At 44.0% G+C, this 26,297-nt stretch overlaps 1 protein-coding gene across 1 annotated transcript; it reads left to right on the top strand.

The window, feature by feature from the left end:
* Positions 1 to 9,235: 9,235 nt before the first annotated feature.
* Positions 9,236 to 10,534, top strand: b3galt2 (UDP-Gal:betaGlcNAc beta 1,3-galactosyltransferase, polypeptide 2; the record flags this gene model as incomplete). The annotated part of the gene is made up of 1 exon (XM_080535683.1): positions 9,236 to 10,534. One exon carries the CDS (start codon positions 9,236 to 9,238, stop codon positions 10,532 to 10,534), a length of 1,299 nt encoding a protein of 432 aa, XP_080391809.1.
* Positions 10,535 to 26,297: the final 15,763 nt, after the last annotated feature.

The following is a 26,297-nucleotide window of genomic DNA, read 5'->3' on the forward strand; positions in this document are numbered from 1 at the left end:
TATCAGAGCACATTTTGACAGCGTGCCAGTAACTATGAGAGAGAAAAAAAAATCAATACTCTAACAAGTCTAGCTCGCATTTATAATAACTCACTCAGTCAATATATTGCAATGTGGGACAATTTTGACACAATGGAATACTCACGCACGCATATGCATGCAAAGTCTATGACTACTGACAAACTACATCAACATGTGAAATATCAGTCGGTGGATCAGTGGATCAAGCATGATTTCTAATCCCAGCATGTTGCTAGCTGCATTATATTATCATCATGCAGTCTCTCTGATTATTGACCGCTGTGAGTTAACCTTTAAAACAAAGCTAGCCCCTCTCATTCTTCTGTAATTGCCTGCGCCGGGTAAGCACATTCCGCTGAAAAGGTTAGCTGCTCCTATCCAGCTGTCTGACGAATGAGCAAACACTCCCCGAAAATTAAAACGGGGACACACTAACACACTAACACATCTGTAATGTCCTGAAAAACTGTAATTACGAGCCACTTCAAAACAAAACAGGAGAAGACAGAATTCAGGAACTCAGCTGGTGATTCGTCTGTTACAGTAGAGAGTAATATAACTTGCCAATATTTGCCAGCATGGTGATTTGTGGAGGGTGTGTGTGTGTATATGTCTGTGTGTGTGTCTGTGTGACTGTGTGTGTGTGTGAGTGCGTGTGTGTGTGACTGTGTGTGTGTGTGTGAGTGCATGCATGGGTTTGTGTGTGAGTGCATGCGTGGGTGTGTGAGTGAGTGAGTGAGTGTGTGTGTGCGTGGGTGTGTGTGAGTGCGTGCGTGTGGGTGTGTGTGAGTGAGTGAGTGTGTGTGTGCGTGTGTGTGTGAGTGTGTGTGAGTGCGTGGGTGTGTGTGTGTGTGTGTGAGTGAGTGAGTGAGTGTGTGTGCGTGTGTACGTGCGTGCGTGCGTGGGTGTGTGTGTGAATAAGTGAGTCAGTGTGTGTGTGTGAGTGAGTGAGTGAGTGTGTACGCGTGTGTGAGTGACTGAGTGAGTGAGTGAGTGAGTGAGTGAGTGAGTGTGTGAGTGAGTGAGTGAGTGAGTGAGTGAGTGAGTGTGTGAGTGACTGAGTGTGTGAGTGAGTGAGTGAGTGAGTGTATTCTGATAAGGTGGCATCTCCAGGAGGAAGGTACAGCATTGACAAGCTGGAGGTGGAAGGTCTGGAGGTGGAAGGTCAAAGGTCAATGGTGGGTGAAGGCTGTTATCGCTTGGGCTGACTGGGGCTTCTGCAGCACTACTTGCTGGACCCTGAACATTCATTGTGACAGATGCCTCTCCTCCGCGGCCGCCGAGGCCCAGCAGGGGGGCTGACGGCACGGGGCTCACCCGAGCGGCTCACAGTAGCGTTAGTCAGCGCCATGTTGTGCAAACCTGCAATTTATACTTCCGCCCCAGGCATTAGGCTGGCTGATGATATGCAAGAGCCCCCTTCCCCCCCCCTCCATCACCAGTCTCACTCATAGGAGTTGTAATACAGACATATGCTTTAGTTAACAGTTCTGCTTCTGGTGGTGTTTACTTGGTATCGCTGAGAGATCTGAGAGTCGATGGAGAGTTTCTGATTTATTTATTTTGCTTGCTTAAAATGTATTTATTCAGTAAATACGATGATGAAAAGAACAACAAAACCCATACCATTCCTGCAATTCCAACACCAGCCGTTGGACTGTTCTAACATGACAAAATAAACACATCTCCTATATACCCTGTGGACACGAAGTAACACTGTCATTCTCATAACCCCCCCGCTCTCCCTTCCCCACAACACCCACCCACTGTGGATCCTATGCAGTTATACGTACGAGATGTAAGAAAAACACATTCCCAACGCTGCCATACATCCTAATCTCAAGCAGTCAGTCACCATACAGACGTGAGAGTAGAACTCAATTGTACAACAGCACCCCCTGTGACAGCCCTCTCTCTCTCTCTCTCTCTCTCTCTGTCAGCTGTGTGTTGTGGGCTGCGTTTCTGTGTTCAGGGAGCTAGTGTGAGCGTGGGCTGGAAGGACCGCTAGCAAAATGTGGTTCACCTGTGCAGGTGTGGCCTACAGGCTTTATGAATTAATGAATGGTCTTTATTGTCATTGCTATAGTACAGGTACCAAACAACGAAATTTAGGAGGGGTGGCTCCCCTGGTGCTAGGAAAGAAAAAAAAAAGAAGAAAAAAAAAGAAGGGAAAGGAGCTGGTTTACATAAATAAAGGCTATGTACACTATCCACTATACTATACTGTACAGATAGACGACTAGGGTTGTCATATTGCACATAGTGTTATTGCACATTCATTTAAAGTGTCGCAGTTTGCAGGCTTGAAATGGACATATTTGTGCCTCAGCACTACACCTGATTTTTTCAATCCAGCAGCTGCCATCAATCCGTCCAGACTGTCCAGGGCCCAGAACCTAGGTCTCTTATATGGTGAACCCATTCAGCCATTAGCTCTCTACTCCCCATGGAAAGGTTGGCTTCTGGTTTTGTTCCTCTTAGTGTTGTTCACGTAACAACATCCCTCAACACACCTTCCATTCATCCATACACTACTGATTGTACAGACTTCACCTTACATTCTTATATTCTTTATTTTTTAAGTTAATACATATATTACTTCAAACCTTGATCATGTGTGTACCTTTTTGTTGTGACCACCGGGCTTGGTCGTAACAATGGAAACTCAAAAAGTGACTTTTGGCAGTGTTTTATGGTTAAATAATTTCGTTTTTGTAAAAGTGGTTTTGCAGTTGCGCTTTCGGTTGGTTAGGTTGGTTGTTAGGTAGGTACCCAGAGTTGGAATGATTTGTGAAATGATTTCATTTGGAGTACCGCACGATTGGTGGGTTTGCCTGGAGTTTTGGTTTGGATTGCCAAACGTGGAGTTTGGCTCCATCCCCAGTGGTTGTCTGTCTTGCTAAATGTTTGTGCTGGTGCATTGATTTGGTAGGGACAGCCTTTAGTTATTTTACTGTTAGGTTTAGTGCCTGCTCACATTAGGAGAGCAGTGTAATCAATGTACATTCACTGTTAGTTTAGATAATATCTGTCTAATAATATATTTGTATTTTGTTTAATTACCATAGGTTAGTAATAGATAATATTTAGAATATTGGTGATGGTCGCTAATTTAGACAGCTTTATTTAGGCCTCTTCTGAACAGCTTTTGGATTGTTGCACCAAAGACCAGTTGGTTCAAATTGATGATTACTATGGGGTTGAGTGTAGTCCTCGCTAGTTGAGGATGGTATTTTAACTGTAATGGACCCTTAGTTTGGTACTCCAATTGTATCCCTTGGTGTCACTGGGTTTTCCCCAACACACTTTGTTTTCACCAACAAAATAGCTGTTATTGCTAAAACTTAAGAAACTTGATCAAACCTATGAGCTTACATTAGAGGAGATTAAACAGAAAACGGAGTTTGCTAAATTACAGTTAGAAGGGAGGAAGTTAGACCTCAAGGAGGGTTCGCTTAATGAGGAAGTGGGGTCACCAGTAAGCGCTGCTCAAAATGAGCTGCTCAAAACTCATCACCCAGACATTCTTTTTCTTTGTGAGAGAGAATAGCGGAAACTCAGGATTGGTTTGATGCAGACTGCACTTTACTGGTACATTGTGTATCGGTGAGTAAGGCACAAGAGGCATATGCAGCACTTAGTTCGTCCGACTGTAAGGTTTATATAACCACTAAAACAGCAGTCTCACAGTTCAATCACTGGTGCTCTGCGTCAGAGGTAGAAGCATTTGATGAGTTGTCTGATTTGCTGGTTCTAGAGCAATTTAAGAACACCTTACTAGAGCGTGCATCACTAGTCAGTGAACTCAAAGTAACAAGGCAAGGCGTCCTAGCGGATGAGTTTGTCCTGATCCACAATAGTCATTTTACTGACCAGAGAAGTCAAACTGAAATGTCCCATAGCGGGTACCATTCTGCACACCCCACGTTTACAAGGTCTCATCAGGTTGAAGCTCTCCCAGGTTTGATAGGGCCACATGTAACTAGTGTGAAGACAGGGGAGATTGTAAAGACTAGTGCCTGTTCTCCATGCTAGAGCGAAAACTTCTGGTGGCCACTCCTGGTGCCTAGTAACGTGTTCTTAGCGGAAAGTGGTGCTTCTGAATATGCTGCATACATTTGATGGTTCTGACTCCTGACATCTCAAACCACAATAAAACATCACGTCACGTGCAAGCCTAATCAATCAGGCCAGCTCCTCTTTATCCTATGCCTACGATGTCACGTACACAGACCGTATGTCACGTACACAGACTGACTAGTTGAAAGAGGTGTGCAAAAGATTTAAGTTGGTGTGGAAATAAAATAAAGCCCAGTCTTGCCATTAGGCAAGTGGTAGTAAATATTTTCATAGGCGAAAGACTTAAATTGGTGTGGAAATAAAATAAAGCCCAGTCTTGCCATTAGGCAAGTGGTAGTAAATATTTTCATAGACCATAGAGCGGTCTTAGATATTTTCAATCATGGATTGTTAAATGTTCTGAAGGCTCTCTTAAAATCTCCATGAAGTCTGAGGGGCGTCATATTGAAAATAAAATAAAGCCCAGTCTAAAATATTAGAGTAATCCTTTAATATTTTAAGTGGTAGTAAATATTTTCATAGGCGAAAGACTAAAATTGGCTGGTGTGGAAATAAAATTAAATAAAATAAAATAAAGCCCAGTCTTGCCATTAGGCAAGTGGTAGTAAATATGTTCATAGTGGTGCTGGTGGAAAGCCAGTGGGAAGTACAGAAAGACTGTGTAAGGTAGGGAGATGAAAGGGATATGAAAGTTAGATCTTTACCTTTTCTTTTTAGTGTTTTCCCCTGCTTTTATATTCATTCTATGCATGTATATGTTTTTATATATGTTTTTATATTCACTTTATGATCTTTACCTTTTCTTTTTAGTGTTTTCCCCTGCTTTTATATTCATTCTACGCATGTATATGTTTTTATATATGTTTTTATATTCACTTTATGTTCTTATTCCTGTTGTAAAGCACTTTGAGCTGCATTTCTTGTATGAAAGGTGCTATATAAATAAAGCTTTACTTACTTACTTACTTACTTACTTACTTACTTACTTACTTACGATGGGTCGCCCATCCAAATTTTTGCAGATTATGAAAATGCAGATTGTGAACTTTCAAATGTTGTGTCATACTTTGAAATCAGAAAATAGTTGAAGATACGGTTATTTGAATGTTGGTACATCTCAAAACCAAATAGCTGGAGAACATCGCCCTGAACCGAAACAAACTGTGCTCCATCGCGCTAGCTAGCTAATAGCTAGCAGCTAACAACAAAGAATATCGCTATGTAACATATCTAACATCTGCATGTTTAGCACATCACAACATGCTAATAGAACATGATCATGCTAAAAACACATAGCTAGATGATCACAGTTCTTGCTTTTGAACAGTCCTAAAACATAAACAAGACATGTACCGGTAGGCTACTTATCACCAACACTCACCGAGTAGTATCGAAATCAAGCTGATAAGTATTTTAGTGATGCTAAAACTGTTTGTTATATTGAGTGGGCTCTTCAACACTTAAACTTTCGGAATATGAAGAAAAAACAGTGAAAAAAAGAACTGTCATTTGCGGGATTTGACGCTTTTCCGACTTGCTGCCCCCTTTCATCAGCCCCAGTCACATATGTTTGTACAGGTGCTGGAACAGCTACATGTTAAACACAGCCTGTCCTCTGCCTATCATGCGCAGTCCCAGGGGTTCTTGAGCGGTTCCAGCGCTGACGTCTCTCCTGCAGGCATATTGTACAGAGCTTGATCGTGACTGAGAGGAAGGTTTGCCATGGTTGCTGTTGGCAGATGAGGGAGGTGATACAGATTCCAGTCCTAATGATCTGGTGTTTGGACAGGCAGTACACTATGAGAGAATTGTAAGTTACAGGAACTCGCTTGATTATGTAAATGGCTTCCGGCAGAGATTGTTCTCTGCAGTTAAAATGGCAAACGAGAGGCTTGGAAGGGCTCAAACTAAGATTAAGCAGCTGGTTCGCAAGACAAAGTTGATCCGTGTCATGTTTTGTTGAAGCCATATTATGCTCGGTCATCTGCACCCACTGCTTTGGTTGAGAAGAAGGAGGGTTGACTTGGCTGGTTCCGCACTTTCTGCATTTACAGTTGCTTTAGACTCTTTGCCTCGTGTGTGTATGAGAGATCAGCCTCTGATCTTGGTGTTTTGAAAGGCAGGTTGCAACATTGGCGAATTTGGATTCTGCGCAAAATGTACTGAGTTTCACCTAACAAGCGTTAAGCATTTAGAAGCAGAATTAAAGTATATGTTGGATAATGATATTGCTGAACCTTCTGTCCCTTAGTCACGAAATTTGACAGATCTTTCCGGCCATTCCCAGACTATCGTAAAGTTGACAACATTACAAAGCCTCATTCTTTTCCAATTCCGCAAATGAAAGATCGCTTTGATCAGGTAGGCTCTGCCGAATTATGTCAGTCAGTTTGATCTTCTTAAAGGTTATTGGCAGGTCCCCTTGTCCACTAGAGCACGGGAGATTTGTGCTTTCGTTACGCTCTCCCTGTGTCCACTTGTCTCGTGCACCAATGCCCTAGATTTTTTGGCCCTGTCTCTTGCTTCCTAGTTCTCTCGGTGCCGCATCAATATGCCGACGGACCGTTGTGCCGACAGCCCTCCCTGCATGTGAATGCTCTCCGCTTCTCTGTTACGGTACATGTGGGAAGATGGTACATGTGGGAAAACTAGGTTAGGGTTAGGTGCTACGTCGACTTGGTACATGCTGGCATGTCTAACCCTAACCCTAATCCTATCCCTAACCCTAACCCTACCCCTAACCTTAACCCTAGCACCGTAGCACCTAACCCTAACCCTAGTTTTCCCACATGTACCGTCTTGTCAGCTCTCGCAGAAATCCGCTAATAAACTGTCGGCATCGTGGTCCGTCGGCATCGTGGTTCGTCGGCACAGCGGGTGGGCCCCGTTCTCTCGCCATCTCCCCTTCTTAAACGTGCTCCTTTAGATCCAAGGCTGCTGAGGGGGGAGATGGAGAGGCAAGGTGGAGGGCAGAGGTGGGTCAGTGGTGGTAACAGGTTGGTATTGGAACAGGAAAAGGTTTTGGGGGGGCATTGGTAATTTATGGTTAAATATGTAGATGACTTGTTTTCATTTGCTTTTTGTTTTCCAGTTTCATGACGGGCCCCCTTTCTTAAAGGGGGGTGGGGGGCGGGGGCTGGTTTGTGTGGTTTCCCTGTGGGCTGGTTAACAGAGCCAATGTTGGGAGGGTCATAATGGCAAACGGGACACGGTCTGGTCTGGTCTGCAAGTCGACAACCAATCAAATGTTCTGACTTTTATTTTGAAAATACATGGAAATACATTTCAACCTTGTTGAGAATCACAACACAAACTCGCTAGTCAAGCCAAAATACTGCAACGCAATGGATTTCGATGAGTAATCCCCACTGCTACCTAGTTAAAACTATAACACTACTTTACATTGTTAGCAGGCTAACAAAACAAGCTGTGTTCGATGACTAGCGAGAGTGTCATTGATTTTCAACAACACTGCAATTCTACAAGTCTGAACATGAAATCGGCTGCATTAAATGACTTGCGGACCAATTGCCCCGACCGTGTCACAAATATGCAAGAGTGGCCTACAGGCTTTATATGGTGAACCCCGTCGGCCATTTTAGCTCTCTTCTCCCATGGGCAGGTTGGCTTCTGGTTTTGTTCTGTTCCCGTAACAACATCCCTCAACACGCATTCCATTCATCCATACACTACTGATTATACACACTTCACTTTACATTCTTATAATGTTTATTCTTTACGTTAATAAATATGTTACTTCAAACCGTGATCATGTGTGGACTCCCCTTTTTGTTGCGACCGCCGGGCTTGGTGTGTGCCAGATGTAGGTGCTGTCATTTAAAATGCATAACTTAATTATGCAGTAACTTAATAACTAATTGACGACAAAGGAAGTGAGACAAAGCACATTAGTGACTGATTATATAGATGTAATTATATACTGTAGTAATGGAGTTGAGTGGTTTGTGTTATTAAACAGTTGATTAAGGTTGTGTGTGTTTAATAACTCAAACCACTGAACTACATCATGGCTTTTCCAAACTAATATGTAACAACATGTTAAGATAATTTTGAGTAATCACACCTTTGCTATACTGGTATAGGTGCTGTAAAGTGTTACCCTGCATCCTGAATGTTGCACAGTATGATTATGATGCACATTATACAACAGTTAGTTCCGACTAAGTAATTTGATTGGACAAGAGGCATTCCATGAGTGCCGATATACAATATGAATGAATGAATGGTCTTTATTGTCATTGATATAGTACAGGTACCAAACAACGAAATTTGGGAGGGGGGGCTCCCCTGGTGCTAGGAAAGAAAACTAAAAACAAGAAGGGAAAAGAGCTGGTTTACATAAATAAAGGCTATGTACACTGTCCACTATACTATACTATACAAATAAACACTGTGCTGTACTCTATGCTATGCTATACCTATTCTAACATTTCCTATCTCTGAACCTTATGTACCCGAGGGTTGTCATATTGCACATAGTGTTATTGCACATGCATTTAAAGTGTCGCAGTTTGCAGGTTTAAAATGTTCACAGTTGTGTTTCAGTATTGCACTTGATTTCAATCTAGTAGCTGCCATCAAATGTCTAGATTGTCCAGGGCCTAGAACCTAGGTCTTTGCTGTGTTCAGGGCCTGAATGGCCCTGTGGTAGAAGCTGAGCTTCAGTCTGTTTGTCCTTGCGAACATGGTCCTGAACCGCCTGTCCGAGGGCAGCCGAGCAAAGTGTTCGTTCCCAGGGTGGGATGGGTCTCTGGAGATCTTGGAGGCCTTCCTGAGGCAGCGTGTGTTGTGCAGCTCTTCCAATATAACAGCACTGGGACTTTTAACTATATATATATCACTCCGCAGCACAGGTGTTCTACTAAATGACCGTTAATTAGACTACATGTTTGTGTTCAGGTTACTGCGGCCTCGTACCTACGACCGAATCACAGCCGTGCTGAGTTTTACATTTGAATGCATTCATTTTGAACGAACATTTATCACAATGAACACATTGAAAATGCAAAAACAAATAACCTGAATGACTAATAACTATCTTTACCATCTTTCCTTCACAGGTGGATTAAATTAGCAGCAGCAGCAGCAGCCCTCTGCTATCCCTATCTGCACCATGCAGTGGAGACGGCGCCACTGCTGCCCCCTCAAGATGACCTGGACCGTGAAGCGGTCTCTCTTCAGGACCCACGTGGCGGGGCTCCTGTCCCTGGCCCTCCTCTTCACCCTCTTCCTCTTCTTCAGCCACCAGGACTGGTTGCCGGGGCGCCCCGTCCCCCGGGACAACCCCCTGACCTACACCGTCCGGGGCTTCCGCACCCCCAAGACAGAGGCCAACCAGAGCGCCTCCCTCCGCAGCCTCTACGTGCCGCCCAAACCCCTGCTCAACCTCAGCCTGCAGCAGGCCGAGGGGGCGGGCGGCGGCGGGGGGGGAGGAGGTGCGGTGGTGGGAGTGACGGGACTAGAGAACTCCATGAGCGCCAACAACAGTTTACAGCAGGAGATGGGCGTGGGAGGGAGGCTCAACGCGCAGCCTTACCACTACATCATCAACGAGCCCCTGAAGTGCCGCGACAGTGCCCCTTTCTTGGTCCTGCTCATCTCGGCCGAGCCGGGCCAAGCCGCGGCTCGGAACGCCATCCGCCAGACGTGGGGGAACGAGAGCTTGGCGATGGGCCTGGGCTTCGTCCGCCTCTTCCTGCTGGGCCTGAGTCAGAGCTCGGACAACTACCACCAGAGGTCCATTGAGGCCGAGAGTCGCCTGCACCGTGACATCATCCAGCAGGACTACCAGGACACGTACTACAACCTCACCATCAAAACCCTCATGGGCATGAACTGGGTGGCCAGCCACTGCCCGCACGCGCGCTACGTCATGAAGACGGACAGCGACATGTTCGTCAACAGCGAGTATCTCATCCAGAAGCTGCTGAAACCCGAGCTGCCGCCGAGGCAGAGGTACTTCACGGGCTACCTGATGCGGGGCTACTCGCCCAACCGGAACAAGGACAGCAAGTGGTACATGGCGCCCGAGCTGTACCCCAGCGAGCGCTACCCCACCTTCTGCTCAGGGACGGGGTACGTGTTCTCGGGGGACATGGCCGAGCTGATCTACCAGGCCTCCCTGAGCATACGCAGGCTCCACCTGGAGGACGTCTACGTGGGGATCTGCCTGGCCAAGCTACGCATCGACCCCACGCCGCCCCCCAACGAGTTCCTCTTCAACCACTGGCGGGTGTCCTACTCCAGCTGCAAGTACAGCCACCTGATCACGTCCCACCAGTTCCAGCCCAACGAACTGATCAAGTACTGGAACCACTTGCAGAGCAACAAGCACAACGCGTGCATCAACATGGCTAAGGAAAAGAACGGGAGGTACAGACACAGGAAGTTACACGGAGAGAGACCTCAATGATGCCCCGCCCCCTCCTCGGGAGGAAGAGGAAATGGGGGTGATGGGGGAGAGGGGGGATGTAGGAGGGCTTGCTCAGAGAGCTCAGCACTATATCCACTATCTGGGAAAGAGCACAGTGTTTTTGGTATCATGTACAGTCTATCTAAAACTATTTTTTTATTTTGAGAGATGTTATGTATTGTAAACCTGTTACGACTCTTTTTAAAAGGGGCAGTGAAGTTCATGTCTATGTGCAATATGGAGCATGCACAAAATAATTCGAAAAAAGAAAATAATACAAGTGGTGATTTCGCCAGTTCAGGTGCCAACGCAAAGATGTAGGATGATGAAGTCAGAGGTTGATTGGGTCTTTGCATATGGGACAGTGGTTCATTCTAACAGACGGGGCTAATTCTATCAAAGATCTGTCTTCAACTCAAGATATGACAAATAGTATTTACATGTAAAAAGGGAAATGTAAATGTATTACATTAATAGTTACACTACCTAAAAAAGAACGAGTATATTTATGATGTGGACCAGTAAAGCTGCCCTCTTTCTCAATGTTTACTTTACAGAATGATCAAAAACACAAATTATCTGTTAATATGTCATATATTTTATTTACAACCAAGGTGAAAGCACTCAGAAACACAACTGTCAGAAATTACTAAGATTGTATTTTCTAAAGCTTTACATTGAGTGAATACGAGTCTGCACTTGAGCAAATGTGCAATTAATTAATTAACAATTAAATGTATTGAATTCATTTGTTGTGTAATTGTCTAATTCTGGTTTGTCACTCAGGTACCCTAACATCTCACTTGATGCTGACCACCATCAGCCACCAGCCATCATGAAGACCATCTACAGTGTTTGTTGATCATTAGTTACAGCACACTCTCAATATGCGAACAACCACTCCCTCTGCACTCAAGTGTGAAGACATTACCACACATCACATTTCAACACATGATCATATTCCATGAATAGATAGAGCATTATTATAGCATTATTTCAAAAAAAGATTAGTTGTGCATCAGAATTCGGTTGGTTTTAACAAAAATTTCCAGGTGGCAAAAATCTCCAAATGGCTTGATTGATTGATTGAAAACTTTATTAGAAGATTTGCAGAAGTAGGTACATGAAAGTACATATTACATACAAGGTCAACTAAAAGGATAAAAACCCAAGAAAGCCACTGGCTTATTTCAATTGGGGTCCTTGATTCTCAATTCATCGTTACATGTAAGACAGACAAAAAAACTAGTACTATCTACAAGATAATACAGACAAATAACTATTACTATCTACAAGATAAAAATACATCCATCATGGGAAGAACAATACAACAAAACATCAGATATGTACAGCGGGTAGGACAGGTGGGGACATACACCACAGGTGGGGGCGGGGGACAAAACACGAAGTATGTACAGTGGGTAGTTCGGGTCTTTTAATCTGATTTTTGATTTAGAGGGTCCAGTTACGGATTGCAGCCTCCTGTAAATGTTTTTTGAGAGTGGTTTTGAAGGTGGGCAGTGTTTTGCACTCCTTTAAGATTATAGGAAGGGCGTTCCACATTTTTACTGCATAGTTTGCAAACGAGTTTAACCCCTTGTTTGTGGTGCAACGCGGTTGAACGTGGTTCGTGGAGCTTCCTCTGGTGTTGTATGTGTGGACGTTGTTCACTTTTGGAAGTATGTTGACAGGTACTTGGGTGTCTTTGTGGTGTAGCGTATCTTGAAGACCAGGCCCAGTGCAAGCTGCTGCACTCTGTCAACTACTCGTAGCCAATCAAGGCTCAAAAAATGAGCATACGATGATACAGTATGTGGCAACGTATTCACGAACCAGTAAGAAAGAAAGCTCCGTACTGTATTCCGCCCGAAGGGGACATTTAAATACCTCAAGTCATAACGGCTTTGATGAGATTTTTAATTAAAAATCAATGGTCATAACTTTAAAAGACTGTTAAGTGTTTCCTCCAGATGGACCTGATCTGCGAGACATTCTGTAGGGTGCTGTAACTGTGCACACACTCCGCTGCCCTCGGTCAACGACCATATATAATTAGGCGACAACAACTCAGAATAGCCTGTATCCGAACAAAGTAATCTAATTAAGTTAATGGAGAGCGAATTCGAGCGGTTTATCTACAGACTTCATTGCACATCTGTCATGGTTTAATCAGCTATGCTTTTGGGTAATTGTATTTATAGAGCTACAGAGGGGTAAAAGTTCACTGTGTATTATAAGATGTTAATCATGCAACACAACAGAGTCAGCGACCTCGAATGGCATGAATGCTTTTCATAGGAGGACCTACAGATTTGTTTTAAATGACGACAGTAGCAATGGGCGGAATGATGGCGGCAGCATAGACAGAGGAAATTATGACTAGTTACTTTGTATCAAGTGTCATTGTATCAATGTCATCAACCATTGATTTCAACAATGAACAATTGTTGTAGGAGTTTAGATCAACAAATATAAGGTATATTATATAAATATGAGAAATATAAAGTGTGTAAAAAAAATACCCCCAAAACCCCCCCAAAAAATAGAACAAGAATGACAGAATACAACAAACCATCATTCAAAAACTCTTTCACCGATGAGTAGCTGTGATCTGTAGACCACCACAACACCAATTACGAACAGCCATTCTTTGAGCTATTACAAAGGGGAACAAGAAAGTCACTCCTCATTTTAGAACACCATGTAATTCCAGTGCTGTGCAATTCATTAAATCCTCAACTGGTCTTAAGTATTCATCACCGTCGATTAATAAGAATGAAAGTCATGTCTCAAAGCGAGAGAATATTGGAGACACGGTATGGTGTCATTCATGCATGTCCTATGCAATCACAGCGCCAGATTACCAGCATCCGGTGGCACTTTGCCCCTCTGAGACTAGAGGGAGGCGGAGAGGGAGGAGGAGGGGAGCTGTGGGGGGGCAGGGAGGGGAGGAGGGGAGCTGTGGAGGGGGCAGGGAGGGGGTCTAAAGGCGAGAGAGAGAGCAGACGTGGGAGAATTTTTAATTTATTTAGATTTATTAGGATCCATTAGCTCTTCGTGGGGGGGGTATTCCATCAACGTCACTAAAGGAAAATCCAGGCTTATTCTGATAAATCTCGTGAACCTGGAATAAGCCTAGATTTTCCGTTAGCGACATTGATGGAATACCCCCCTGGGGTCCACACAAAACATATACAAGAAATCATCACAAAACATATAACAAAGATGGAAAAAATATCAACATACTGTACATAACATCACAAAACATAACCAAGAAAATCATCAACATACATAACAACAAATAGGAAAAATGAAAACAAAATAAAAGTCAGCAATGCTCACGGCCTTAGTGAGCATCACAAAATATAACAAAGAAGAACCATCCAAACACAGCAATAAAGAGCAGAAATAGTCTGTTACTCTATACTCAGTTAGGGTCTAAAGCGTATAATGTGTTGCTTCACTTGTTTGTTTAAACTGATTTTATTCTGGGTTTTAGAGATGTGACCTGGTAGGGCGTTCCATTCAACCATAGCTCTATACAACACTGCACATTGTTTCGAATTTGTTTTAGTTTTTTGGAATTATGTAGTTACCACTGGTGGCATGTCTGGTGGGGTGTGTGTGAGCGTCAGAGTCTAAGCTGCCTATACAGACAGACAAGGGTTTTCAGAACATTCATCTTTTTTACAAATGAAACATTTTTAACGTCTTTTAACCTCTCAACAACTTTTAGCCAGACGAGTCGGTCGGTTCTGTTCTGAACCCGTCGTAGCTTCCCTAGATTTGTTTTAGTAGTACCTGACCAGACCACCGGGCAGCAATCTAATTGTGTGTGTGATAATACTAGGGTCTGCGGGACGTGTTTGGTCAGATGTGAAGGAAGAGGGGGCAGATGAGAGTGAGAGAACAGGGTAAAGACTGTAGCCAGGCAGGTGAGCAAGATAGAAAAAGGAGAAGCAGAGCATGAGAAAGGAGGAAGGGGGCGGGGGGGGGGGGTGTGGGTGAAGGGGAAAGAGAGAAAAAGAGGAAGGAAAGAGCTGGTGATGAATGAACAGGAAAGAGGCTGTGACTGATCAGTATTGAGAACCTGTGCCGTGGTAAACGTGGTAACAGTGAAGCGGGAAAGGGATTGAGATGTCTGCCGTGATGAAGTGGGGGCTTCTGCCCGGGCTCAGCAATACGCCTCGCAGCACCTCAAACCAGAGGACTAAAATACACTTGAGGAGGAGACGAATATCCTGACCTTTCAACGGCAGCGGTGCTGCAGTAGACCTGAGTAACGTGTCTCTGAGGGCTTCGATGCACTAAGAGGAATTCTAACTAAAGTTTAGGGGCCATATACAGAATACCCAAAAGGCACACGTAAATAAATGTCCTCTTTTACAAAACTATCACGATCAACACGAATCAACATTTGTAACCGGATTGGACTTTTTTCCGAGGTCACGACAGCACAATTTCAACCGAGCATTTGAACAATAGCTACATTGTACCGTTTTGACTCTCATTTTTCCGAAAACGACTACCACGACAACAACAGCTTATTTAACAATAGACAGCTTTATGTTCTGAAATCAACCTCGGCTGGTGTCAAGCCCCCTCAATATCAGTTCCTATTGTCCTATTTTTTCAGAACGCAAAAATATCCCGAGCTTGGCAATTCTGTGGCCTATCAGCCGAGACCGAGCTCGCTGACGTCTTCAAACAGATGGCAGAATCCAGCCAGGCCTCAAGGACACAACAAGGGGGTGATGCCAGCTTCGCGCCAACATCTATTTATAATAAATTTGACCGGTGACAATCCAGAATGGCCCATGTAGGAAGGACTGTCGGACATTGACCTTCCAGCTCTCACATAAACCAATCCTACCCTATCGCCATCCGGAGACTAGATTCAGCCATGTATGGTCAAACAGGGTGTCCGTTGAGTCAAAAGAGCAGTCAAGTGTGTGGGGTGAAATGAACCCATCCACAAAGGAGGGGGGAGGCGGTGTGTGTGTGTGTGTGTGTTTGTGTGTGTGGGAGCGGGGGGGGCATGATGAGAATATCAAACTCAATATGAATAGGAACAAAACATTGACGATTACAGTTGAATAGGTACACAGAATCCCCCCCCACGCTAGTCATGTGTAGTCGTGTGTACGTGGATCAGGTCCGAAAAAAAAACAGAACCAAAATAGTACATTTAAAGTGCATTCATCTCCAACAATCGATAAGAAGGGTACTAATTAGCCGTGCTCCTCAGGCCCTTGCACATCCTCCCTGATGAGCAGTGTGTGAGTGTTACACTGATGCTGCTCATCCACCCAGGGTCGTGTTTCACCCGTGTTTACGACCGCGCCATCAGAGATGACAAACGAGAACAAATCGCCAGGCCAAGAGTGCATTAGTAGGGTTATTGTATTTAGGGCTGTTACGATTATTCGACGTCGTCGACGTCATCGACTACGTCAATACGTCGGTTAGCGTAATATGCGTCGGTTAGTCGTAAATAAACAAAATGGCGTTTTTTTTTTTTTTTTTTTTTTTTTTAAACCTTTATTTTACCAGGCGAGACAATTAAGTGTATGAGTGAAAAATGGATAGCTACTAGCTAATGTTACACAAGCAATGTAGCTCACCACAGTTCGTATGTCTTGTCTTCTGGTGTTAGTAACGTTAGCTATGTAGCTGGCTAGCTACGGTAGCCTATTGTCATTGTGGTGCGAGCACCTACTGTACGTTATCTAGCTCGTAGCTCGCATGCTACGTTAGCATCAATTTAGCTAATCATAACATAGCAGCGAGAGTAACGTTAGCTAGCTATGTGTTGTGGTGATGGACAGACTTCTAAATGGCCATGTTGGCATTCAAGTTGGCTAAACATAGCAGTGAGGTGGAGCCAAATACGTTTTTTTTTTTTTTTTTTTACAGTACCAAAATTATCGTTAGACTTATCGATAAATTAGTCGTTAGACTAATCGAATAATCGATAAAATAATCGCTAGATTAATCGTTAGAAAAATAGTCGTTTGGGACAGCACTAATTGTATTACATGTTGGTGAAAATATAAGCCTGACAACACACTTTATCCTGGAGAATTTTCAGGAGGTGTCACCACCACAGTGTTTCCACACAGTTGGAAAACAGCAGCACCCGCAATGTACCATCGAGTCTCTTCCAGTGCGGTACAGAGAGATGTTGTTGCTGCCCTACGGGGGATGATGGTGTTTCTGTTCTTGATGAATAAAAAAGAGATAACGTGGATTAAATGTACCGGTAGATTGTCCATATTGACAGGGTTGTTTTTTATTAATGCAGCATACTGAAGATCCATTTTCTTTGCACTATAATACACAACGTGTTCAATAAAAAATAATGCGGTAACGATATGACGCGTCACTCTTAGTTATTAATAAAGCACAAACGTCTTCCCGTCCACGCTCTTGGCAGGAAGATAGCACATTCCAGGTGTACCTCCAAGATTTATAATACAGCAGGAGGCCTCATTTGTGTCAAATAAGAGCCAACACATTGTAGGCAGCCAAAGCTATTAGTGGTTACATCATGTGCTAATGCTAATATCCCAATGGTATGAGGCTAGGAAATGTACCTCGGGTTTCTACCTCATGCTGTGAGCATAGCCTGTCCTCTCTGGGAAGACAGTTTTTGTCTTTTTCTACTTCTCTCTCTCTCTCTTTCTCTCTCTCTCTCTCTCTCTAGCTCTCCCCCCCCCCCCCCTCTCTCTCTCTCTCTCTCTCCCACTAACCTCAAACACACACACACATACACTCCCACACAAACCTCTCTCACTCCCTCCCATCCTCCCATCCTCCCTACTCTCCTCCACTCCTGTTGTAGTATTAATATTGCCTCAGCCCCCCCCATGCCAGGCCTTGGCTGCTGGACACTGATTGCTATACGGAACAGAATGTAGAGGGTTGGTAGCCATCTGCACAAATCCAGATATATGACAAAAGCAAGGGATTGTGACAAGGTGCTTTGCAGATGGGAGGCAGGTCTGAAAGCCTCCCAACAAGGTGAAAGTCCCTCTGTGGAGAATGACCTTGGTTCACAAGAACAAGAGAGACAAGCAGGCAGGCGCTCTTAAACTTTGAGGAGAAAACATACACAGTAGATTGGGGACAAAACGACAGGGACAGATTTGCATACCGGTAATCACGATTCTACAATTAACATGACAATCATTTGAGCACGTGTGATGCAGTGCAGAGGCAAGATGAGCAGATGAAGTTGAGGGATGGCTATAATTACAGGCCAGTTGTTTCCTATGGGAGTTAAACAACTGCTTTCAAATGGTGTTGAATTTACCTTTAAACACACACACTCACCCGTGAACATGTGCAAAAAGCTCCCCCAGCCTCTCACTGAAGTGATTGATGTTACTTGTTATGTCCAAGTTTCATTATAACAAAAATGCAGGAATCAAGATAAAGGGAATGAAAGCCTAAATAAAAGTGACAGCCTGGAAACTGCAGCAGATATAAGTCCTGGTTCTTTTAATTCCTAAAACAGACAATATGAGACAAGCCACATATTACTAAGGCTTTTCCTGGATCTCCATTAGAATTAGTTTGGTGTTACCAATAGCAGGAAGATGGAGAGAGCCCTAGATCACTGGTCTACTGTGTGTTCGCTGTGAGACAAGCTGAAAGGCCCAATTTACTGTTCTTGAATATCTCATTTCAAGCCCTTTTTTTTAATCAACTCTGAACCGCTAGGCTACTAACATCTAACTGTTGAAATACAATCTGTAATAGACAGTAGCACAATTAAACTAATCTATATAACAGTTAAATGACACTTTGCTGTATAAGCTTTTCTTTGTTGTGAATATTACACAAAACCCCAGTCAAAATATAATGTCAGACTATGTCCTAAATGCTATGTGGCAAATATTCAAACTCATGATATGCAAACTCATGATGCACCTCAACCACCAGCAACAACACAGTCATTTCACAGTTCTCTCCACGCTGCACGAACATGACCTTTGTTTACTATGTCTTGCTAAGCAAAGAGGAACCAAAAATGCAACTTCAGGTTGCATATAGGAAACTCTCAACCCGTTGCTGAGAAGGACTTGTTTCAGCTCTTTCAGTTCTCCATCATGTGACAACATAACACACTGATGACTGAGACATGGTATTCTATTAGAGGGCCAATCAGGAAAGGTCCTTGGAATAGAATAGACTGATGATTAGTCTCACTGATTGAGGGGGCCATGACAACAAAAACATCACTGTTCTCTCGGCATTGCCATGGGATCGGATCATGTAAATAAATGTGGAGAGCCTGACAGTGTAAGCCTCTGACAGTGTTGTGTAGGGGAGAAAAAAAAAGGAGTGGGCATTGTTTGAATTGCGGGAAAAGCTGTTAGATTAGGAAGCCCTTGGGGTTTGGTTGGGGAGGGAATCTGTAGGAGTGTGCATTCAGGAACCCTTAACACACGAACAAACAGCAGGGGGTTTACACAGGGCTAAACAAAAACAACCTCTGTTGCCCAATGGGCGAGAAGGGATAGACTTGATTCAATATGACTTTGGATTGCGCACACACACACACACACATGCACACACACACACTCAGCATGCAAGCACACGCACCTACACACACACGTTCGCACGCATGCTCAAGCACACACACACACACACACACACACACACCACACACACACACACACACAGACACACACATTTATCAGAATGAAATTCAACAGCACATTGTGTTGAATAATATCCCTATCAGAGGAGCTGGGTGGTAAAGAACACAGTGAGGCATGACTGATCAGCATGAAAGGAGTGCCGCCTGCATTATCATAGTTGAACACAACACCGATTAGCATCAGCACAAGATTAGACACAATTAGCAGAATCATTGACAGCCTATCTCCGGTAATGTAAAAATGTCCACAACATCAGGAGCAAATCCTATTAAACACACACGATATAAATGGAAGATATCAATGATGAGGAGGTGGGTGGGTGATAGATGTACTGTGCTGTACTACTACTGCAATATTTCAGCTATGAATTAAGACAGAGTGTTCTGTACTCTTCAGGCCTGGTGCAGATATCAGAATGTACATGTTTGTAGCTGAAAGCTAATAGAAGTAATTTATTCTGGACAAATGCTACACTCTTTTTGAGGCATCTGTGAAATACAAAACTGTTTAAAAAAAAAAAAATCTCTTCTCAGTAAATCTGAGGTACACAAGGGAGCTTGAAAAGCGCAATACATTCCGAACATCAGTGGAGGTAAACCACTCAATTCCGAAATGTTAAGTGTTCGACTGTAGGCTACGTTCCCAAAAGGTCTCCAGTCCTCCAAGGACCGGCCCACAGTAGCTGCTCAATTTAACGTGATCACAGCCTCATTTAGGCTTTTGGAAACACTTGGAAATGCATTGAGAAAAATAGGATACGTTCCTCCCTTGTCACTGATAACCTACAGGTGATTACAAATGATTGTGATTCCAAAGAATATTTACCATCACTGCTGCCTTCCACAATGACTGCCTAGCAGTTTACGATGCTGTCTTTTCCTGTCTCATATCCGTCCTCCTGCGTTCTTAGCTTCTTCAAACAGTGACTCATTGACCCAATTCAATCAAGACGACGTGCTGAATATTCTGTTTGGTTTACCATCGCTGTGTTTGCCAAAAAATAATGAGTAAATAACTTTTGGAATAATATTTATAATGCTCAACTAGATTACGATCGTACTCCACAAAAAGTGGGACATCTCGGAAGACAATAGCACTCTGTAAATCGAGAACCTTGGAAGACAACAGCAGTCTGAAGATCTTTTTTCCTTTTCAGACTGAGATCTTTTTTTTGTTTTTCAAAGTCAACAATGTCTCCTCTAAATGCATTTATACTCTATGGCGTAGCCTTTTAAAACCATGCTTCAGGTGACTTAGCCTTCCATTTAAAACTGTGCTCCAGCCTTCCATTTAAACCATGCTTCAGGTGAGAGCAATATCGAAGAGGATTACCAACAGAACTCCACATGACTGAGCTCCCCAATGTACCCACTGTCAACCATCCGCATTTTGCAACCAATATGGGCCTATGTGAGTCATCCGTTCAAAGAAAAAAATCATTTAGGGTGTCCAGCCATTAGATGAGAGTTTTGATAGATATCATAAAACATCCTGTATCACCTCCAAAGACTTTTCTCTCCCTATCTCCTTTCAAACACTGGATATCCACTCACTGTAACATTTTATGAACTGGGCACCTTGCTAACGCCACAAACTTCCTGAGAAGGAGGTGATGCAGGGATTCAAGGTTGACTGGTTCCTTGGCGTGGGCAGTATAACCCTCTGGACGACTGGGGTATCAATCTTGCTCAACTGGCAGAACAAAAGCCTATGTCTGCTGCTGTAGCCTGGGAGTTCTTTTCAAGGCCTCAGCGTGGCCTCCGACTTTCAAGGAGGGATTTCTGCAACAGTTCGCAGAATTCCCAGCATCAGGAATGCACTGGCCGAAGAGAAAATAACCATCCGAAAGTCAAACTAACAGCCTTCAGATCTGCTGTCTGTCCAGAGGAACCGAGAGTCTCTGATTTCAAAGAACTTCCTTTTGAACTCTGAGGTTCATTGTGGGATGAATATTATCTGGGGTTAAATCCAAACTATACTGCAGTAGACTTGAAACGTTAACCTCAAATGCAGTGTCTACAGAACCATACCAGGGTCGTACCATGTGTTGTAGTCAAAAACATGAGAGAAAAGATCCTAGGGAAATGATGTCATTGAGGGTAAAGAAAAATAATGGAATTCAGTTATTTTAAAGAACTACAGCCACGCACACTCCTGGCTGGACACTTGTAGTTTATGAAAGTCACTGAATAGTTTTTTGTTTTGTTTTTACCCCCAATGACTTCACAGGTCATTTCTGTAGAACTTTTTCTCCGATATATTTTTTTACTACAGAACGTAGAAAACCACAGGTTTCCAATATGTTGACACTGGTATGGTGCAGGAGATAATCAATAATGCATTAAGTTCAAAATCGGTTACGTGTCCCTTTAAGGTGAGGGTTAGGTTAGTTCAGAACAGATTTGCTACGGCTATAATGCAGCCGGATGTTCATTCATTTCCCCTTTTATTTCCTGATGGTTCGTATAAACAGTGTTTATTTTTGTGATCGTTGTCATTGTTCATGTTCTACCACATGCGTTCGCATTCGCCTTAAATCAAAACATATCACCCAATCTGTGTAACATTTCTCCAAGAAGGTTTCTAGGAAGTGTAAAGCAGCATCACTGCCGCCACTCCACACCATGAGAGAGAGCACATCAATATTATCTTAAAGTCGTGTCTGTCTGTCAATGCTTCAACTGATTAATTTGCCATGAGTTAGTAAATTGAACCAACAGATTAAAAAAAGAACGAAAGATGAAGTCATTTTTAAAACGACAAGTTCAATAACCTAATTTTCCTCTTGACAGATGTTCCTTTCCTCTCCACAAACATAAGTGCTTAACTGCCCTCTCCTAACCAACTGAGTGTAGCTGTATCAGCCTACTCACGGCTGGCCCTTCCTCCCTCCCTTCCCTCCCTCCCTCCCTCTGTCATCCCTCTCTCCAACCCTCCCTCCCTCCCTCTGTCATCCCTCTCTCCAACCCTCCCTCCCTCTGTCATCCCTCTCTCCAACCCTCCCTCCCTCCCTCCCTCCCTCACTTTCCCTGACCAAGACCACCCTGAAAAACTGCTGCAATTCCGCAACGTGATTTATTCACCTAGAACAAGCTTTGTATTTCCCATCCAGAAGGCTGATGAATATGATGCTACCCCCCTCCCCCCCCCCACCCCATTCCACCACCTATTTCATCCTTCCATTGTGCAAACTCATTAACATGCACAGCTACCTTTGTTTCACAAGGTCAAGCTTCAGAGGTGATGTCGAAGCTACAGTTTGCCATTCCCATTCCCGCCGATAATAAAGTCAACTGTTTGCAAAATGAACGCCATCATTCTTGGTTTTATTATAATTAGCCCATCTGTCATCCTTTTAATAAACCTGATCAGTTCTCTGAATAACAGAGAGAGAGAAGAGAGAAAGGGGGGGGGGGGTCAGTAGAGAGAGGGCTATAGAGAAAGAGAGAGAGAGAGAGAGAGAGAGGGGGGGGGGCTATAGAGAAAGAAAGACAGAGAAAGAGAGAGGGGGTGATAGAGAAAGAAGAGAGAAAGAGAGCTATAAAGAAAGGGAGAGAGAGAGAGGGCTATAGAGAAAGAGAGAGACACAGAGAGAGAGAGAGGGTGATAGAGAAAGAGAGAGAGAGAGAGAGAGAGAGAGAGAGAGAGAGAGAGAGAGAGAGAGAGAGAGAGAGAGAGAATGCATGCATGGCTCACTTACCATCCCCATCACTAGTCCCTCATTTAAAAGTGAATGTGAAGTGATGCATATAAAACACCACTGATAAAAGGTACAGAGAGAGAACCTTTTCCATGACGAAGGAGAATGTCATGGATGTATGGTTTAGCATCTTCCACGCAGTTCTACAGACACTGGCACAGGAAGTGAAAACCCGGTGTGACAGTGTGTGTGGCAGAGTGTGTGACAGTGTGTGTGGCAGTGTGTGTGGCAGTGTGTGTGACAGTGTGTGTGACAGTGTGTGTGACAGTGGGTGTGACAGAGTGTGTGAGAGTGTGTGTGACAGTGTGTGTGTGTGTGTGTGTGTGTGTGTGTGTGTGTGTGTGTGTGTGTGTGTGTGTGTGTGTGTGTGTGTGTGTGTGTGTGTGTGTGTGTGTGTGTGTGACAGTCAGGCACGTGCCGTGAGCTTTTAGATTGGGTAAGCATAAAATATAGAAATACACGTAATTACACATACACGCTATCAGTGAACGCAGTTTCAAGGAAATTCAATTTTGATGCCCTAGAACCCGCTAATAAACGGTAGTGTCACTTTGTGATCAGATTACCAAAAACAAAAAAAACAGTTGCCAGTTTCGACTATATCAGGGGTGCTCATTGTTCAATCTTTTTTGAACCAAGATATTTTCAAGTAGCCAGCCTGCTAAAGATCGCCACCAGCCTCGCGAATCATATAAATCATATAAACCAGCAAAGTAAATTTAAAAATGATATCTTACCTTTACTTGAAAACGAGGTCCATTCGCCTCTCCTTGCGAAGGAACACCTCTGTCACTTTAGTGTAGAAGTCACTCGCCTGTTGCAGTTTTGAAAGTCTCTCTTTTTCAATTGAGATCAGGGCCAGTGATGAAAGGCGTCCTTGTCCAGTGCGATTTCGAGTGAGGGTCTTTGATTGATTGATTGAAAACTTTATTAGAAGATTTGCAGAAGTAGGTACATGAAAGTACATATTACATACAAGGTCAACTAACAGGATAAAAACCCAAGAAAGCCACTGGCTTATTTCAATTGGGGTCCTTGATTCTCAATTCATCGTCTTCACTCTCTTCAAAGTTGAAAATGACCTCTCAACAGATGCCGTTGTTGCTGGTATGGTTAGGACTAGTTTAATCAAATGTGTTGCCTCTGGAACTGTTTCAGCCAAGTCATGCTGAATGATCCATCCAAGCATCTCCTCAGGTGTTTTCTCCCTCACCTCTTGGATTTGGTAAAGTCCAACTAAATCTGCCTTAAGTGGTGCCAAAGGTTTTCAGGGCTACTTGGCTTCTGATGTGTGTTGCCGTCTTCTCGTGTTTATTGAGCGCGTTGGTAAGATTGTTAAGGTCCTCGTAGCCTTTCTGAATCCACACACTATAACCTGTAGAAAACAGTGTACAGGAGTAGCAAAAGAGGCGATTGGTCTCTGCACAGCCACATAGCCATTTCTTCCGCTCATACCAGACTTGTTGGAACCCCCTAGCGACTCTCCCTTTCTGGGTGTGCAGATCGTTGAGCGGTGGCTTTGGCCGGCCTTTAGCCAGTAGTTGTGTTTTTGCAGTCCAGCCCAGTCTACAAAATCCCTTTAGGTCGCTGACACTGACAGTAATGTCCATATTCGCAAGTTATCCTTTGTTTGAGCTAGCATAAACTATTCTGCCGGGAAGAGCAGAATAGTGTGAACTTGATGAACTTGTGACCTTGTGAACTTGAAAATGATAGCCAATCAGTAGCTCTTATCGGAATGAAAGAACTACTCTGATTGGCTGAAAGCATGCTTACCCTGGTCACGTTACACAGCGGGCTGAGGCATCGGAAAAAAATAAAAAGGACATCTTCACGCATTCGAATGTACGCGAGGGAAAGCAGAGAGAGGAGTGCTTGCAGAGTAGGAAGTGCTTTACTCCTACAGGTGGCGCTAAAAATGCAACATCAAAATGAATGACTCCTGCTGCCATGGGACCTAAAATACGACTCTTTTAATGAAAACAAACAAACGGTTACAAGCACTTTTATTTTAATATTTTCACGTTTTTTTTTTTTTTTCGTTGGGTAAGCACTGCTTACCCTGCTTATATGGACGGCACGTCCTGTGTGTGTGTGTGTGTGTGTATGTGGTAATGTGTGTGACAGTGTGTGTGGCAGAGTGTGTGACTGTGTGTGTGTGTGTGTGTGTGTGTGACAGTGTGTGTGGCAGAGTGTGTGACAGTGCGTGTGGCTGTGTGTGTGTGTGTGTGTGTGTGTGTGTGTGTGTGTGTGTGTGTGTGACAGAGTGTGTGACAGTGTGTGTGACAGTGAGTGTGGTAGTGTGTGTGACAGTGTGTGTGTGTGTGTGTGACAGTGTGTGATAGTGTGTGTGGCAGAGTGTGTGACTGTGTGTGTGTGTGTGTGTGACAGTGTGTGTGGCAGTGTGTGTGTGATAGTGTGTGTGTGTGTGTGTGTGTGATAGTGTGAGTGACAGTGTGTGTGTGATAGTGTGTGTGTGACAGTGTGTGTGTGTGTGTGTGTGTATGGCAGTTGTGAGCATCATGACCAGGCAGCTATCAGGATGGGGAGAGACTCCTGCCTGGCAGCATCACACATGTACTGTAGGCCTGATGATGTGACTGGGTTGAGACAGAGACACACGCACACACACACACACACACACATGGCACGTGTGCGACTGTGCTGTTTCATTTCCATGGTAACTGGTCATTGATCCCAGGAGTTGTGCAGTGGGGGAAAAACAGACTGAGAAAATTTACATTTTCGGCCGTTTAGCAGACGCCTTCATCCATAGCGACTTACAACAAAATACATTTGTCCATAAGTTGTAAGTAAGTCAATCATCTATCCATCAGTCATCATAAGAAAAAGTAATCTACGTATGCTCCGGCCAGAGGGCCATTGGTGTTCAAAATGCTAGAAGAAGGAAGAATTGTTATTATTTATTAAACTTTTTTTTTTTACAGGGGGGTAGAGGGGACAGAGAGGTTTCAGGAGGGACAGTTAAGATGCAGCCTGGAGAGATGGAGGTCTTCTGTCTATGGCGGAAGACAGGGAGTGACTCTGCAGTCCTGACAGCAGTGGGAAGCTGTTCCACAGCGGGGTGCCAGCACAGTGAAAAGTCGTGACAGGGTAGCACGATTGCTGCATCCCCATAGAGGCGACGGTGCCAGTCGGCCAGACGAGGTGGAAAAGCAGAGTGAACGGGCAGATGTTCGGGGGGCTGACCATTGCTTGCATGTAGGAGGGGGCAGTTACCTTTGCTGCCCAGCAGGTGAGCACCAGGGTCTTGAATCTGATGCGAGCCGCTACTGGGAGCCAGTGAAGGGTGCGAAGGAGAGGGGTAACATGGGAGAATTTGGGGATGTTGAACATCAGACAGGCGGCAGCATTCTGGATGAGTTGCAGAGGT

This window comes from Nansenia antarctica (assembly GCF_963989245.1).
Source record: "Nansenia antarctica genome assembly, chromosome: 7".
Lineage (NCBI taxonomy): Eukaryota > Metazoa > Chordata > Actinopteri > Argentiniformes > Microstomatidae > Nansenia > Nansenia antarctica.